At 40.6% G+C, this 17,088-nt stretch overlaps 1 protein-coding gene across 2 annotated transcripts; it reads right to left on the reverse strand.

Annotated features, from left to right (window-relative positions):
* Positions 1 to 1,646: 1,646 nt before the first annotated feature.
* LOC115061204 (agouti-related protein-like) lies at positions 1,647 to 16,682 on the reverse strand. Of its 2 annotated transcripts, none has more exons than XM_029529478.1 (3): positions 16,490 to 16,682; positions 3,760 to 3,830; positions 1,647 to 2,724 (listed from the first exon to the last, which is right to left on the reverse strand). In XM_029529478.1, the coding sequence occupies exons 1-3, from the start codon at positions 16,626 to 16,628 to the stop codon at positions 2,524 to 2,526; spliced, it is 411 nt and encodes a 136-aa protein (XP_029385338.1). In that variant the 5' UTR covers positions 16,629 to 16,682; the 3' UTR covers positions 1,647 to 2,523. The 2 variants fall into 2 exon arrangements, with proteins under 2 accessions (XP_029385338.1, XP_029385337.1); XM_029529477.1 differs by having other exon boundaries at positions 1,647 to 2,727.
* Positions 16,683 to 17,088: the final 406 nt, after the last annotated feature.

The raw sequence follows: 17,088 nt of genomic DNA on the forward strand, positions 1-17,088 counted from the left end.
CAATGGGAGGGGGCTGGGCCTCACAGCCCCCTCCCCTGGGCCAGGTGGCTATGGACTTTGGAGGCTGAGGCCTGGCACGGCGTCTTGGGACGGTCGTGGGAACATAGGAGGGGTGGGGGCTGGCCTCCATAATGTGGATGTTACTGGGTGCCCTGACTATGAGCTGCTGGCTGGGCCGCCTGTCCTCACATACTGGGGTGGTGGACCCTCTGTTTGGGTCTCTGGTGCCCCTGGTTTGGCCCCTTGAACCAGGCGGGCTTGTCATACTTTGTCTGCCTCCCTCATTTTTAACTACGTCCTAGTCACCCACACCATCACATCTACATTCCCATGCACAACACTGTGGGGGCTGAGCCCGAGGTGGACTTGGACGTGGATAACCCAGAGGTTAGGAGGGCGGGTCTCTCAGGTGCGCGGGGAGCTCCCTTTTTTTGGGGTGTGGTCAGGTCTCTGGTTGGTGATTCCTGATGGTTTCAAGCTTGGCCTGCTTTGGGCTGAGGGGGAGTAGAGAGAATAGGGGATGGATGGAGAGGTGTGGGGGCAGCTCTTGTGGTGGGCAGTAGCTTGCCCTGTCCAGGCGTGGGTGTGGGCAGGCATTGGCTTTGCTGGGTGGGCTGGGTGGGCTCCCTGTTGGAGGTCTGGCCAGGTCTCTGGCTGGGGGGGCTCTGTGCACCTGGGCTTAGGTCAAGCTGTGGGGGGGTGCGCCCAGCAGCCCTGGGGACCTTTGTCTCCCCTGTCTCTCTGTGGGCTGACTCCAGTTGGGGGAGTTTTCCTGCAGCGTCCTTGCATGGGTTGGACCTGTGACTGACTCATGGGGGGGCTGGGGCTCCCTGTGCTCTGGGGATTGCTGGGTGCCCTAGTGGCTTGGTCCTGACCTGCCTGCTATCCTGGACTGGGGCGTATTGTTCTGACCCCCTATGTTCCTTTATGTTCCTTTATGTTGGTATGCTTTGGACTCTACACTTTACACTGTACTTTTCTGCATTACCCAAAAAGACAACATTTTAAAAAACAACTAGGGCTTGAAATGAAAAGTTTACCGTATTAATCAGCCTGGGCCTTGAACTTTTCTTAACTTTGTGGGCAGGTCAGAGGTAAACTGCCTTTATGTCCATCTAGAGGTTAAATCTACTTCAACTCTTTAAATGCGCTCTTGAATCAAATTTGAAGCCTGCATAAGCTCATACTGCTCTAACCACAGTATGTAGCCATCTTTAGATCATGACTATGTACCATGTACTGATACCATCCAAAAAAGTTTAAGAACTGTATAAAAAATGTGTATGGAAATTTCACTGCTCCTTGTTTGAAAAATGCAGATGGTTACACATTTAAAGAAGAATTCACATCACTAAAATTAAATGTAATGTCAAAATGCCAAAATGTTAACTATGCAATACATTCATAATAAACAGAGAAACATGTAGATTTATATTGTTTCATGTTACAGTAAATCTAAGACCAGACTCAATCTATTATGAACAAAGACACAACACGAAATTTGCATTCTATTAATCTCTTTTTATAATATAGACATGGAACTGTGGCAATTAAGCAAAGTAAAATTATTAATTAAATAAAAAAAATCCTGTTAATAAAAACAATACATGAAATCATACACCTTCATTTTTCATGCCTACATGCACACAAAACTACCTAACCTGTAATTTGGAGATAAGAAGTTTGCTTCTCAATCCTCAGGCTAAACATTAAAACTTGCTAGTGAGGTAATGTAAGGTTTAATGCTGGGTTTTAAGGGTTGAGGCAGTGTTCTACTTCTTACTAGGATACATTACTGAGACAACTTGCCTACATAGCAGTTGAACGTGAACATGCTTTCATACAACTGCAATCCATGACTGACTGACTGACAGAGCTGTGTGCCACATGACTGAGTGTCATCTAGTTAAAACATTGATTGGCTGATTGGTACCGGATATCATTAGCTATTTCTATCAAAATGAACTGGCACCATTAGAAGGTCTTAACAGGCTTAGTTGCCTAAGACTAACTTTCTCTCTCTGAGTGTTCATTTTCTAAGTGAATGTAGCTGAAAACCCAGCAATAGCTTGTCTTTACCTGTGTGTGTAGGGATTGTGCCACGTAACCTTATTTAATGTCAGGGTTTTAGGAGCAGCAACTTGGATGTGGTTTTAAGGTTAACATTTGGACTTAGTGGAGCATATTTTGGTCATTATTTCAAACTTGCGCCATTGTTTAACAGCAAAAACAGAACATACATATAAGAACAGCTTTATTCTGAATTCAGCTGGAATAAGACACTGTATATAAGAGCACATAGAGTAGGACAGATGCAAACAAATAAATGCTAAAACGTTCAACATGTGTCATGGTACTTCCAGGCTGCTGGTCTGAATATAATATTTCTATGTTCTTGGCTTGGCTGTCTTACGATTTAATAATTTCTTTCCTTTAATTTATTGAGACCACATTTAATTAAAAATGAAAGCTTCCAAATGATGCTCTTGTCTGACCCTGGCCATTTATAGTTTCATCCTTCTGTCACTTTGTCTTCCGACAGAAGCAGATTGCACTGAAGAAACGGCAGTGGCACGTTGTATACGGTTCACAGCAGCCAGACTGGGGTGTACAGCTTTGTGAACGATGAGAGCACTTGAGCTTCACAGGTTTGGCTGTCACTTTAGGAGGAGGAGGAGGAGAAAGAGGAGGACCATGCTTTGGTGGGACAGGAACCACTCTGGACTGCTGGAAGGTGGGAGAGAAGTGAGAAATAGCATCACCCTGACTCCTTTGGAGTGTTACAGAGATTATGCCACGCATTTTTTCTTTAAAAAATAAGGTTTATCAAAAGGTATGAACAACAACCTGTTTGAATGAAGAGGCTCTCTTCGTGCAAATGAACAATACAAAAGATCAATGCAATACTGCAAAGATCACAAACATCCTGTCTCAAAAAAATACAGAAAAACTAGAACATGCTTTTGTTACCTTTAAACGGGACTACTATATTTCATTAGAAAGAGATGTGAAAGAATCAGTTGATTCAGAATGCTGCTTTATTGGCTCCCAGTAAAATTCAGAATAGAATTGAAAACCCTTCTCCGAACATGACCAAGCTCCATCATGCCACATGAGCTTTTTTTTCTATTTTTGTTAAGCTATGCTGCTATAGGCCTAGAGAGCTGGAGGATGCACTGAGCACGTCTCTCCCTCTCTCCTCCTCTCTCTCTCCCAGACGCCCTCCCTCTCACCGTCCCTCTGTCTCTGCCTCTCTCCTACCACCCATGCATGTACATTACATCATTACATTTCTAACTTTGTCTCTTCCTGTCCCCGTTATACAGAATCATCTCTGCTCCATGCTCCCTCTCAGTACCTGCTGCTGCAATAGTTACCTTTAGTTACTATTACACACTACAACTCACTTCCCATTGTTACTTCTTCTGCTAAAAACCATAGTTCCCCTACTGCTAAAATGTACTAGTGCACATATAGTGTTACCAGGTTGCAATCACTATTTACATCTGTAGGTGTTTGTTCTTTCTCCATCTTTCTCCATCCCTCTATCAAGCCGCGCCCCCTTGCCACTGTCTCCAAGTGTTTGCTTTTGGAGTGATATGTTGGGTCTCTTTAACAACTCCATAAAGAGTTTGGTCTAGACCTGCTCTATGTGTTTATTGCCTTGATGTTTGTTATGATTTGGTGCTATATAAATACATTTGATTTGATTTGATTTAACAAGCTCGAGCCACACAGCTGTGCAGATCTCAAACTTACCGGCACACTCTGCCGCTCATACTGTCCCCTCCTCGCAAACAGTGGTCTCTGTCTGCCTTGGTTCAAAAGCCCTGTTGGAATAGCATTAGGACAACGTGTTTCGATAAAATTGTGAGTGACATTGCTTTGTGCCCAACTTCTTTTCAAGGTTGAGCTAGTATGCACTAAATACCTCGTCTGGAATTATGACTTATATTACCTTTGCAGTGTGCAGATGTACCACTTTTACATACAGAAAAAAACTAACCCTGGAGTTAAAGTGGTTGGGGATTCAAATTCTGGTAAAAAAAAAAAAAATAAAAAAAAATAAAACAACTTGTAAATACTTAAAGTAATAAAGGTTTTTCTCAAGGGGTCTCAGGCTGAGAGCAGAAGTGAAAGTAATAAACCTTCCTTTAAAATCAGGAGGTTTCTTGTGGTCAAATTTTTGTGGGAACTGCCACCTAGTGACCAATATGCAATAAATAACTCACCCACTCATTTTCTACCACTTATTGGTTTCTGGGTCGTGGGTTGCAGGTGCCAATCCCAGCTCATATTGGGTGATGGCGGCAAACAACTGGGACAGGTCACCATCTCATCGCAGGGCCAACACACAGAGACAGACAGAGACGAACAGCCACTCACACTCAGACCTATTTAACCTAAACATTCATCTCTTTGGACTGTGGGAAGAAACTGGAATCTGGAAACTGGAAAGAACATGCACACTCCATACAGAAGGGCCCCAGGCCTGGGAATCCAACCCATGACCAAGGTTGCTATGAGGCGATAGCGGTAACCACTATGCTTCCCACAAAAAATAACTCCCCAAATTTAACTTCCAGATTTTGATGTATAAACGCTTGGTAACATGCACACTTTGGATTTCAAAATGAATAAATACCTCTGCATAGTATTGAGGCCCTGTGATGGAAAGGCAACCTGTCCAGGGTGTACCCCGCCTCTCGCCCAGAACATTGGCTGGGATTGGCTCCAGCACCCCGCGACCCAGAATCAGAAAAGCGGTAGAATGGATGCATAATATTGAATGAAAAACAAAAAAAGGATTCTGTGTGGGGTTTCTGTGTGGGGTTTGTATATCCTCCCTATCCCTGTGTGGGTTCCATTTGCATCCTCTGGCTTCCTCCCACAGTCCGAAGCCGTGCATTTCTGGGTTAATCGGAGAATTGCCCAGCATGTAAATGGTTGTTTATCTGTACACATTGGCCCTGCAGTTGACTGGCAACCTGGGATTGGCTCCAGCTAAAAGGCAGTCAGTATGTAGGATTTACAAGTGATTTAATTAGATTTTTGGGAAATGAAGACATTTTTAGGCATGAATGCTTTCATCAATCAAGTGTTACAGTTCTGAGTCAAAATGATATAAAAAATTATTCTGGTCAACAAATTAAATTCCTGCAGCTATTGTCAGCTATTATGCATCCACACTACTGGAGTGTCCAACAAACAGTAGTCTTGATAGTTCATTTTTTTAATCCCAGATCTTTGATGAACCACACTGACCTTTTTCCCATCAAAAGAGCAAGCGAAAACAATCTTTGTCCACTCATACATTTTTCTCTGTAAAACATGTCACATATTTGAGCTCTTACGGAAAATGTAAAAGCAGTCTAAAAGCCAGCGATACACAGATGCATAGGATGAAAAATAGGGTCAAGCATGCAACTTAGAACCCCAACCCAGATGCTGTGACAACCTATAGAAGCAGTAAACTCAGCAATTGTTTGTAGATCAGCAGATAAGCCACCATACCAAACATACAGTCTGCTGAAGCAATAAGCACTTACACTGACAGGATAATGAAAGCAAATGCAGCTGTTTTTAGAATTATGACAACAGGTTAAGGCCTTCCTGTCTTGGGCTCACTCATCTTCTACCGCTTCTCTGTTTCTAGGTTGTGGGGGTACTGGAGCCAATCCCAGCTCACACTGGGCGAGGGCAGAGTACACCCTGGACAGGTCACCAGTCCATCACAGGGCCAACACACACAGAGAGACACAGAGATGAATAAGTACTCACACTCACACTCACGCTCAGACCTACAGACAATTTAGAGTTACCAATTAACCCTGTCTTTGGATGGAGGGAGGAAAATGACAGAACAAGTAAACTGCACAGAAAGGCCCCAGGCTGGGAACCGAACCCACACCGTGCCATCGCACTGCCCCAAGTATCCGTTTTGTCAATTTAAAATCTGTTTTTATTTTATTTGACTTACATTGAATTTTGTACCATTAACCTCTATGCGAGGAGTAATGCACATTGGATCATGCAGAAATGCACATTATTGCATCAACATATTAATACAGTATGTGTACTTCGTGTGATGGCAACACTGCAACAACATAATGATCCTCCAGGTCATGCTGGCCCAATCCACCATGTGAGTTGCTTTGTAAGGAGCTCTTTAGCCTTCATATATTATTTTCCTTGAGGCTGCTTTGATTTTAACAGTAATAATGAAATGAGCCTCTATGTGATCATGAAATTATTCAGAAATACATCTGGGCATACATAAAACGGTCACATTATGTAATAAATACCTGGAATACTTTGGAACTTAACCCTGACAGCTGTCTTTTAACAGTTTCATATGCAGGGTCACTAGATAAATACAGGGGTTTGTGAGATGATTAATGGGAGAAAAACAGGCCTGGTACTGAATCTAATCTGTTTTTCAGTTTAGGAGCTTTTTCCTCCTACCTTTGATTTTCTGTAGGATAATGGATCATTACACCTGACAAAAATAAATGAAACCATATGAGAAATTTAAAGGGGTAAACACACAACTTTTTTAAGACATCAGAGCCAACAAGGTTGGGAGATCATTTGATCTTGTTGTGTATTAAAACTGTCATCCATTCTATGACATCTTCACTAAAATTTATTTTGTAACTAATACTGTCATAGGATGTCAAAATGGATCTGACAGTGTAATATTTCCCCCTCAAATGGAGTTGAAACTTTAAGTAGGATAAAATGGAAAGCGTAAGTAACGCACAAGGGTAACCCTAACCTCAAACTTGGATTCATTCCTGTGTTCTTTTCTGCCAGAAATAACAATTAGTGTAAGCCTACACTTACTGATTACTGCAGTTAAATATTTTGTGTGGTTCTTTTTTATTTTTATTGACCAGGTTTTGGTGAAAATCTATAGCCAAAAGTTACAGAGCTGGCCTGCTGTGGTGATCTCAAATAGGGAAAAGCTGAAAGAGAGGACTGTCAAATAGCACTGGCAACCTTGCCTGGGTGCCCGAGCTCTTGCCTAGTGTGAGCTGGGATTGCTGCCAGGTGATGATGAATAGAAGATGAATGAATGAATGAATAATCAAATAACATTTTTTTTTCCCCGATTTAGATTCTTGATTAAATGTAAAATATAAATGGAAAAAATGATACACAGATTCTTCAGTTGCCATAATGTAATATTTTTTTTTTTTATTATTCTACTGACCAGTCAAAGAACTGATTAATTTTTTGCTCAATCAAAGAAAATGTACAAACTCTAAAAGGTATCATATGCAGTTTGGCTATATCTACACTAATATTTTTGTGCTTTAAATCACTTTACTTGAAGAGTCCTTTAAAAATGGGAAAATGCTGTTATTGCTTATGCTCTGAAATTCCCAGGTTGGACAGCCAGAAAGAGACTTTTGGAAACCATGCCGGCACCACATTCACCTTACCACCAACCTACCCTGACTGACACTCTTAATACAGCAGACTGTATCACAAGGTCATTCCAAACCATGTTTTCAGTTGCTATGGTTACTTTATATTTTCACATTCATTCACAGTTCCACCCTTTCGTTCATCAAAGTAAAGGTGTCTCTGATATTAATGTTCACCACTGTTACTCGACAGGGCAGCACAGTGGAATAGTGGTTAGTGCTGTAGCCTTACAACAAGAGGGTCGCTGGGTTCAATTCCCAAGCTTGGGGCCTTTCTGTGTGGAGTTTGCATGTTCTCCCAGTGCCTGCGTGGTTGTTGGTCTCTGTCTGTCTCTGTGCGTGTTGGCCCTGCAATGGACTGGCTACCTGTCCAGGGTGTACCCCACCCTCACCCAAAGTGAGCTGGGATCAGCTCCAGTGCAACCCAGAAACAGATATTGTAATCCGTAGAAGAGGAATCACTGAATGTTACTCCTCAGTCATAGTACTCAGCAAGCATTTGAAGAGTAGACATTCTGGTGCCTGTTTGAAATTAAAATGTAATAGCTGGAAGGAGGCACCAGCTGCTCCTGATGAATGAAGCATTGAGAGTGTTACAGACACCACCTGTAGTTTCTAATAATTTACCTCCTCAACCATAGTCATAAATGTCCCTTTTAGGTCAATGCCTGGACTACCTTTTAAAAGAACAATGTCCACCAGCAGTAGCCATTTCTTCATTGTGAACATACTCTAAATCAATTCTACATGGACAGCATTTTTCAAGATACCTGCATATTCTCTGTTTCAGTTCAACAATGTCTTACATCAGCTGCAGGTCTGACAGACATTTTCAGGAGTGAGGATGGAAGTGACGTCTCTGAGGCCAATCTTTACAATTTTCTTTCACTCCAAAACTATTGAGAACAGGCATTGGCTCAGGTTATGAAATACGATGCCAATCAGACCATCTCTCCGTGTTATGTTCACTCATAAAAACACATTCTGCTACTCTGACTAACATCTCTAAAGTTTGAGCTTTGTGCTTTTGGAGTTCAGAGCCTTTGTAAAACTAATTGGCCAGTTCAGTTTGAATTTAACAACAGTAACAGTTTCAAATGTAGTATGTTATGACAAATCATTTTCGTTTTTTAAGTATTGTTACATTTGTTAACCGTGCTGTCAATGCTGTTAATATATGTTTTCGTTTATGACAATTTAAAAGGTAAAAAAAAAAATGACTGAGCAGTGGTCCTAATCTCAGGATGGGGTCGTAGTTTGATTTCCATAACCATCAGACTCACACTGTTCTAACAGGAGGGATACATCACCTATGACAGTATCTGCTAGTCATTGCTCTGATGTGCACCCTAAAAGTGAAGTACATAGAGATGGTCAGGGCGGGCAAAAACCTATTTGATAGTCCAGCAGTGCATGGATGTGGTGGGGTTCCCCAGTGCCCTGATGAGGTTTGTGTGAAAGAGAGCTTAGGAAAGAGTAAGGAAGAGGAAGGACTGAGTGGTACATTGTAAATAGCTCTACATAGTAGCTAGCTATTAATTAATAAGCTAACTATTTAAAATAATTCAACGCAACCATGCATTAATCACACTATTAAGACACTGTTGAGAAGCCACTAAATCTCAGGACGGGAAGAAAAGATTTATCGTGGCTTGGTATTGCATCAGAATTAATAGAATTTCCAGTTTGGCACACACTTGGACTTGAACTGATTACATTTTAAAGTTAAAAGGTCCATTTTACCAACTGGCAATTTGGCCAAAACAGAATTAACATAATTTAATCAAAGCAACTCCAAATTACAGAAAAAAACAAACCAGAGCTGGTAGATGAAGAAAGACAGAGAGATTGAATGTATGAAAGAGACACTAGGCTTCAACCATGAAGTGATGGTGGGATAAACAAGAATAAAAGAGAGAAGACATTATATGAGAGTTTTTATTTGTCTTTCACTTGAGGATAATCTACAAGTATGGACCACATAGCCTGAAATCCACTGGATCTGTGAAAGTGCTGTTTTGCAGTGAAGGGAGTGAGTTCTGTATGTGCATCATGAGAAGCGGGAACAAATTGAAACAGGGCTGGACTCTGGAATCTGGCATACTGGGCATTTTCCCAATGGATCAACTCAATCCAGTGAGTTGACATGATTAGACAGTTTTTACAGCTTTTGCAAAACTTTGTTTTATCTCTGTCCTGTCATTTCCCTGCATTAAACGTTGGTCACAGTGACAGTGCTCTAAAAATGGACAGACAGCAACTTAGCAAAAGGAAGAAGGGCATCCAGGAGAAGGTATGTGGCCAAAAAATTACATTTGAAGTGTGCAAAAAATTTGATACTTCATTCTTTAAGCACCCAAGCAACCTAACCACATTTTTTTCACATCAAAACTGGGCAAATTGAACAAACAAAAATGGAATCAAGTATGCAAGTACACTGATCTGATTTGATTATCAGACAGTCAGTCAGCAACAAGTGAGTATACGGCTACACCCACTTGTCCATGACTCAAAAAACATAGCTGTAGTACAGAGGTGTGATAAATAGTTACCAACACTGACTGAGAATGATTTTTCATCACTGTGGTTCTGGGGTTATTGCACTATCGTACCATATCCCACTTAAAATATTTCTAATTCCGATGTACATATTTAGAACTTTATTTCCTTTTTTATTTTTTATTTTTTGTTCTGTCCTTCCCTTGTCCAAGTTTGAAACACTGGAGTCAAAATCCTAGAATGTTTACATGTACCTGGCAATAAAACTATTTCTTATTCTGATTCATCAGCACATATGAGGGAATATTACCACCTGCTGGTGTAGCTGACAACTTCACCTCAATTTTTTTTTCCTACAGATCAGCTACAATGCAAATGGGACAAAAATATATCAACAAAATGGATGAAATCACAAATGTCATGTCACACACAAACTGGCAGGAGTTGAGCCACAAATATGTTAAATGTGCTTAATCTGTAAAAATGGATCCAAAAATGTGTAAATATGAAGTTACAGCCTTTTTTGCTCTGTATATTTGGGGGTTTGTTTTTATGCACCCCGAAAAACAAACAAACAAACAAAAAAATTAATGCAACCATGTTTGCTTCCAATATGATTCATCAGTACTTGAATCACAGTTTGTTTATACACTGCCTATAAAAAGGTATTCGCCCCATTTGTTTTTTTCCCCTTTTATTGCTTTCATAAATGGAATCATTATCAATATAATTTTTGTATTTATTGACACGAATTAACAAAAAAGTTTTTAACGTCAAAGTGAAAATGTATTCCTACAAAGTAATTTAAATCATATAACAACTTATTATGTAGAAACCACAGTCTCAAAAAAGTTGGGTAATTTTGTAAAATGTGAATAAAGACAAAATACAGTTATTTGTAAATCCTTTACAACCTATATTCAATGGAATACTGCAAAAAGAAAATATATTCATATTTAAACAAACTTCCTTGTGTTTCCTCAATATTTATATGCCTTTTATGAATTTGTGCTGGAAATAAATGTTCTGGAAATAAATCTAAAATTTTTGCACACCAAATTTGATTGACAAATTTAATTGCTTTTTATTCCCCTTTAAAAACCAAACTAAAAGGACAACGAAATAATTCAAAGCAAGGTTTTTATTTTTTTTATATCCTGACATTGAAGCAAAATTTCCCCTTTTGGTGAAAGTGGGAAAGTGTAAAAAGTTCTGATTTCTCATTAGGTGTTTTTCACGAATCACGATTGAGTCTGGAGCCATTTTTGGCAGTGTGGAGTTGTCATACATAGCTGTTCAAGATGACGCATAGGGTTAATGACGCAAGCCAGTTAAGTAGCTGTACTTCTTTGCTATAAAGCCATGCTGTTTTAACTGCAGGTGACTTATCATTGTCTTGCTGAAATAAGCAGGGTAGTCCCTGTAAAACATGACATCTGGATGGAAGCACATGCTGCTCCAAAATCTGTATGTACAGTACTGCTCAGCATTAATGGTGCTTTCAAAGATGTGCATGTTTTCCATGCCATGGCCGCTTACACATCGTCATACCACCACATATGTTGGCTTCGTACCTTTGTGCTGATGAAGTCTAGATGGTCCATTTCCTCTTTAGCCCAGAGGACTCAATGACCATTCCCGAAACAATTTTCAATGTGGACTTGTCTGACCGCAGCACACTTTTCCACTTTGGGTCATTTAATCTCAAATGAGCTCAGGCCCAGATAGGTCCGCGCTGTTTCTCTTCCATGTTGTAATATCCATCAAAGAATGTTGCCAGTTTTTCATGTAGTGATTCCTGAGGGATCTAAGGTTACAGGCTGCTGTTTGACTCTGCTCCTTATGCACAGAGATTTTTCATAATTCCCATGCGGACTGAATCATTATGCTTCAGGATGTTGCTATATTTTGCTTTATTTATTTTTGTCTCTACCATTATACAAGCCTTCTGGGACTTGCTGCTGCGAAGCATCCACACACCATGTTTAGCAATGAAGATGATGTGTTTGTGATAAGGTGCAGTGTTTTATGTCCACAGAAAGTAGCGTCCAGTCTGATGGCTAAAAAGTTCAATTTTGGTGTCATCAGACCAAAGAATGTTTTTCCAAAGATTCCTTAATGAGACACTGATCCTCCCATACACCCTAAGGTGAACTCTGGTTCATATTTATTGAGCTTTCTTCTACAGTGGCTTTCTCTTTGAAATTTTCCCATAAAGCTGTGACTGATGAAGAACCTGAAGAACAGTTGCAGTCATTCCCAGCTCAGCTGCTGAAGCATACTCCTTCAGAGGAGTCAAAGGTGTCATGGTGGCCTCCCTCATGTGGTGGCAAAAAGTTAATAGAGAACTTAAGAAAGGAAGGTGACATGTGAAGACTTTCTTTTTAGAGTCTTGTCCATTCATTTGAACACGCATTCATTGGCTTGTTTTAGCAGCCTCACTTTCCCTTCACTGCCAGAGTTCAAGCTCCGCACCCATGGCATGAAGCTCAATGTCTTTTAGGTTGGCATTTTTCCATGTGAGAGAGCCTTTACTAATCATTTCAGGTCTTAGCCCATTTACGAAAGGCAAGCACAGTTGGGGTGTATATTTGTCATCACGTTTGCCCACAGCATCTATCTCAGACATGCCACCAAACTCCACCACTGTTTGCCTCAGGGGATACAGATAAGCAGTGGCATCTTCTCCTTGTGTGGTGGACATGACCTTCTGCCAGTCCAGGCAGACAGGGAATTCCACCTTCAGCCTCCCCATCAGTTGTTGAATAACCCCTTTGTATTCTGTGCTGCTCTCATGGTTCATGTCCGGATGACACATCGTGAGATCCTCCAGTAGTTGGAGTACAGTGGAGATTTTATGCCAGTCATTCTTCATCAGTTCTGTACTCCCCAGTTAGCAGTGCCAGCTGTTCTCTAGTTCCTGTGGCCTCTTGCATTTCACTCATCAGCCATGGCTTGCAGATGAGCTGTGTCTCACCATATTCCCCTGCCACTTCCAGCATGGGAGTGACCAGCTTCAGTTGCAGCATCACCTCCTGCCCCTGCTGCTCCTGCTACTCCCCATTTTCCCCGGGCTTTACGCTCTTTTCACGCACCTTGAACTCTCGCCCAGTGTGTTGAGGAGCTGGTTCCAGGCTTGGGGTTGGGTGTCATGTCACGGTCTTTGTTTGGCGGTTTCCTGTTATATTGGTGGCGCTGATGTGGAGGGGGCAGTCACTTCTTGGTCAGGATACGGTGGAGGCACTTCATGGATCTCAGCTGGGCGGGGTGGAGCTGAGTCGTGGTCTGAATCCAGCTTCAGACACTGCACCGGGGTAACCGGGGCGTGTATGCCTTGCCTCTTTCATCTAGCTGTTAAAAACTGGGCAATTTGCCACAAACGCAACTGTTTTAACCAAATGTACGTGTCACTCCCTTCTTCTTTTAGTATAATAGTCTTACTTCCAGAACCTCCAGCTGTTTGATGCTCAGACTGCCTTCTCTCAGGAACATACACCCCTCGAGCTACAGATCTAACTGGGCCCACGCTCTTCTTTTCCATAATTGATTGACATGAATCTCACATTGGGAGTGCTGGAATCAGGCTTAAGGTCTTCAGTGGAGCTCTTGCTTTGTCATGACCTCATGACTACTTTCAATAGTTTAAAAAATATTAATGTTATTGATTACTATTTTAAAAATATATTTTCCTTTTATCATTAATGAACTTAGTAAGATTTTTGCCTGAGGATGGGAAAAGATTTTTATTTTGTTTTTAAACAAATTAAAAGAAATATGCACCTTTAAAATATTTAAACTCACTCTGCCCATTCCACTCTGATAGCACATTTCTACCAGACAGTTTCTACCCACCTTTCCTTTCACCTTTATAGGTTGAAATAATCAGGCATTGTCAGGACTGGACAGACAAACTGGGACCCACAAAGCAGGTCAGAGGCAACGAGTAGCGAGAGGTGGTTTGACAGTCCGGATTTGGAACACAGGCAGGCAATAAGCTCAGGCAGAAGTAAAAAAACAGGAGGCAAAAGTCAAAACCCGGAGATCATAAGAACGGGCAGCGGTACAAAGAGGCAAGGCAAATAAGGACTTGAGGACAAAAAACTGGCCGGTACACGGGAGAAAAACTCACCAGGAAAGACAGCGAGGTGCTGGACAGCCACCATGTTTGTTAGACCCCAACAGTGAAGGGAATCCTGGTTCTCCAGATGTGAGGCCTTCTTATCAACCTTCCGTCGTGAATTGTTGAAGAATTGTTTTGGCCACCACCACGGCACCCAAATTACCCAAATTAGGAGTTAAACACGTGTCTGCTTGATGATAACTTGGATTTTACTATGAATTTAAAACAAAGGCAAAGATTTCATTCTTATTTAGATTTTCATGTCATTCTAATGAATAACATGCTATATTAGTTGTGGTCAGGGATTTAAAACTACTCTACTTGACTGATGCACAAAGCTTTCAGTGGCTCTTAAGGCACTATAACTTTGCAGCCCCCCCCACACCCCCCCCCCCTCACACACACAAAAAATGGACATGGATAAAGTTTACTTTAGTCTCAGGATATCAGTTTGTAGCTCAAGAGGTGATAGTGAGTCCCTGCTGCATCCATAGTGAAGAGGGACTGACAGTGCATAGCTACAAAACAGAAAAATTCCTCCACTCTTTCTCCCAGTTCAGATGCTGACACTGTTCTGCCCCCAAATGTTCATAGGGCCCTCATGGCTCACACTGAAGACTAAATGGAAATGTATCTATATTGTTATACAGAAGTAAGGTGTTGTTCACATCGCTCACAAAATAACATCATAGATGGAGTTATAACTTGTGCTAGAGCCCTGTGAGATGTCTTGATGCATGTACCAGCCCTAAAGCCAATCGTCTGTCAGATTGTGTAACCATTTCCCCACAAATACAATATCAATTCTGCATAAAACATAAAAGAAATCTGACCTAGTTGGAGGCTTTTATAGGGAATGGAAGATGACATAATAACAGTTTTATATATGTTGTGCTGTAAACACCTCCGTGATTAATAAGTAAGAATAAGATTTGCACCAACAGCTGTTTCTTCATGTTTAAAATTTCAAAAGCATTAATGACACAAGCTATATTATCTGTAGAGGAACGCAGGGTTTAAATCTATTAAGGGTCTTAAGACTTCCTGTTAAATAATACTCACTACCTGCTCTATGTGTAAAGTGCCTTGATGTAAATTTGTTACGATTTAACGCTATATAAATAAATTTGATTTGATTTATTTACTTTTAAGGGAAAATTTGTATTTACTAATCAAACACATAAGACACTATCCCCAACATAAACGCAGGTCCAAAGGTATTTAAAGAAGAAGAAAATCAACTTCAGCAAGAAAAGCACAGGCAAAATTTCAATTGTGTATTTTTGGCTGCATGAATATAAATTATATGAAAACACAAAGGCAATGAAAAAGTCAAATTAAATAAATCAATCCAGAAAAATTTATTAATAATGTGTCTTCACACCTGCAGCCCATGGAATCAAAGTAAATCCATCTTGTTAAAAATTTTTGTTGTCCCAGTGACTGTGGTGTGGATACAGAGCAGCAGTGGTTGAGTAAACCACTGAGTAAATAAATAAAGCTTTTTTAATAAATTTTCTTGTATTATACATTATTAGTTGTTATTTTTATCTAACTTATTGTATTACATAATATTATTTTCTAATTGTCTCATTGCATGGAAGTATCCTTAATCAAATTTCAATATAGACATCATGCCAAGAAGTGAATTGAAAAGAAAAAAAATATCTGTGTAACATGGCAGGGAGTCACGGAGCATGAAAGCAGGACCATTACTTTTGCAATGTGGTTATTTGTTACAAATAAATTCAAAAGAACTATAAAAAAACAAACTGACGTTCCTACTTCTTGAAAACTTGAGTTTAAAATACAGAACTTGCCATGAGAACAGGAGTAAAATAGAAAGAATAACACAATTTAATTGTGCTATCATTTTATACAATCCATGGAGATTTGTAAGACATGACAAAAGATCATTCTTTTGCAAAGTTCCACTTACGTACGTTTGTGGTTGTATGCTCCTGCCTTATATAGATATTTTGATGTCAATTTTGGATATCCAAATGACTCATTTCTAATACAAACAACATAAAGCCCAAAAACTCCTATAAAATCCAATCACAAGCCCAGAACTCAGACAAAGCTTTACAAGAACAATATTGTGGATTGAATTACTAATTTGCCACATTTAATACAAGAACATGGCCACTTCTAAACTAGATTTCCTTAATTGATATTCAGTCTGAACCCAAACTGTTTGTATTGAAATGAAAGCTTTTTTTTTTGCACACTTGGACAGAGAAGTCCAAGTACAGTGGTGTCACAAACAACAGTAAGACATTAATGCTGTAACTGACACTAAGGCTTATATGACCTGCAGTTCCCCACAGGAAATTGCAGCCATTGCATAGTGTCACAATAATGTGACACGATAATGTGTCACTATGCAATGGCAATGCAATGCAGTCTACACAGCGCAGGTATCATGACTGCTCACCTGGGGTTTGGGTGTCCCGGTTCCTGCTGGAAGACAGCGCACTGTAAGCGCCTTGAAGATTGTTGCGGGCGAGCAGCCCCGCACTGCCCAGACCAGAGGTCATTAGGAGAAGAAACAAACAGAAGGCTGTCCGGCTCATCCTGTCTGTGCCGGCTCCTTCCGTTGCGGTGCCACAGAGAGCGCGTTTAGTGCGTGTTTCTCTGCCGTCTCAAGTCGACCACTGAAGAAGATGTCTTCGTCTCTGTCTCTGCTTCTCGCTCCACCCCAACATGAATCTATTAGAGAGGCAGGTCTACACACGCACAGCCCCCTTTTTGTCTTAACACCAGTCACTGGTGGCACACACTGACTGATGTACTCTCAGTATTTACTTCAGATATTTGGAATAACCACTATGAAAAAATATTTGCATAATGCTGAATTCAAGTCAAATCAGTTTTAATCAAATCAAATCCCATACATAAAACTGAACCTCCTCATCCAAACAGATGTTAACAGCAGACATTATGAGAGTGTATACAACACCTGTGCTTTTCTCAGGCCTCCTCGTGGTTTTATCAGTCGAATGATGGCTCATACCAATCGCGTCATATCAACCT

Source organism: Echeneis naucrates, chromosome 20, assembly GCF_900963305.1.
Source record: "Echeneis naucrates chromosome 20, fEcheNa1.1, whole genome shotgun sequence".
Classification (NCBI taxonomy): domain Eukaryota; kingdom Metazoa; phylum Chordata; class Actinopteri; order Carangiformes; family Echeneidae; genus Echeneis; species Echeneis naucrates.

What these genes read in the sequence shown, in the direction of transcription:
- LOC115061204 (XM_029529477.1), bottom strand. Translation starts at nt 16,628, where the DNA reads ATGAGCCGGACAGCCTTCTGTTTGTTTCTTCTCCTAATGACCTCTGGT. An exon ending in CCGGGACACCCAAACCCCAG is followed by an intron (nt 3,831 to 16,489) that starts GTGAGCAGTCAT and finishes CTATTCCAACAG; the next exon opens with GGCTTTTGAACCAAGGCAGA. An exon ending in ATGAGCGGCAGAGTGTGCCG is followed by an intron (nt 2,728 to 3,759) that starts GTAAGTTTGAGA and finishes CCCACCTTCCAG; the next exon opens with CAGTCCAGAGTGGTTCCTGT.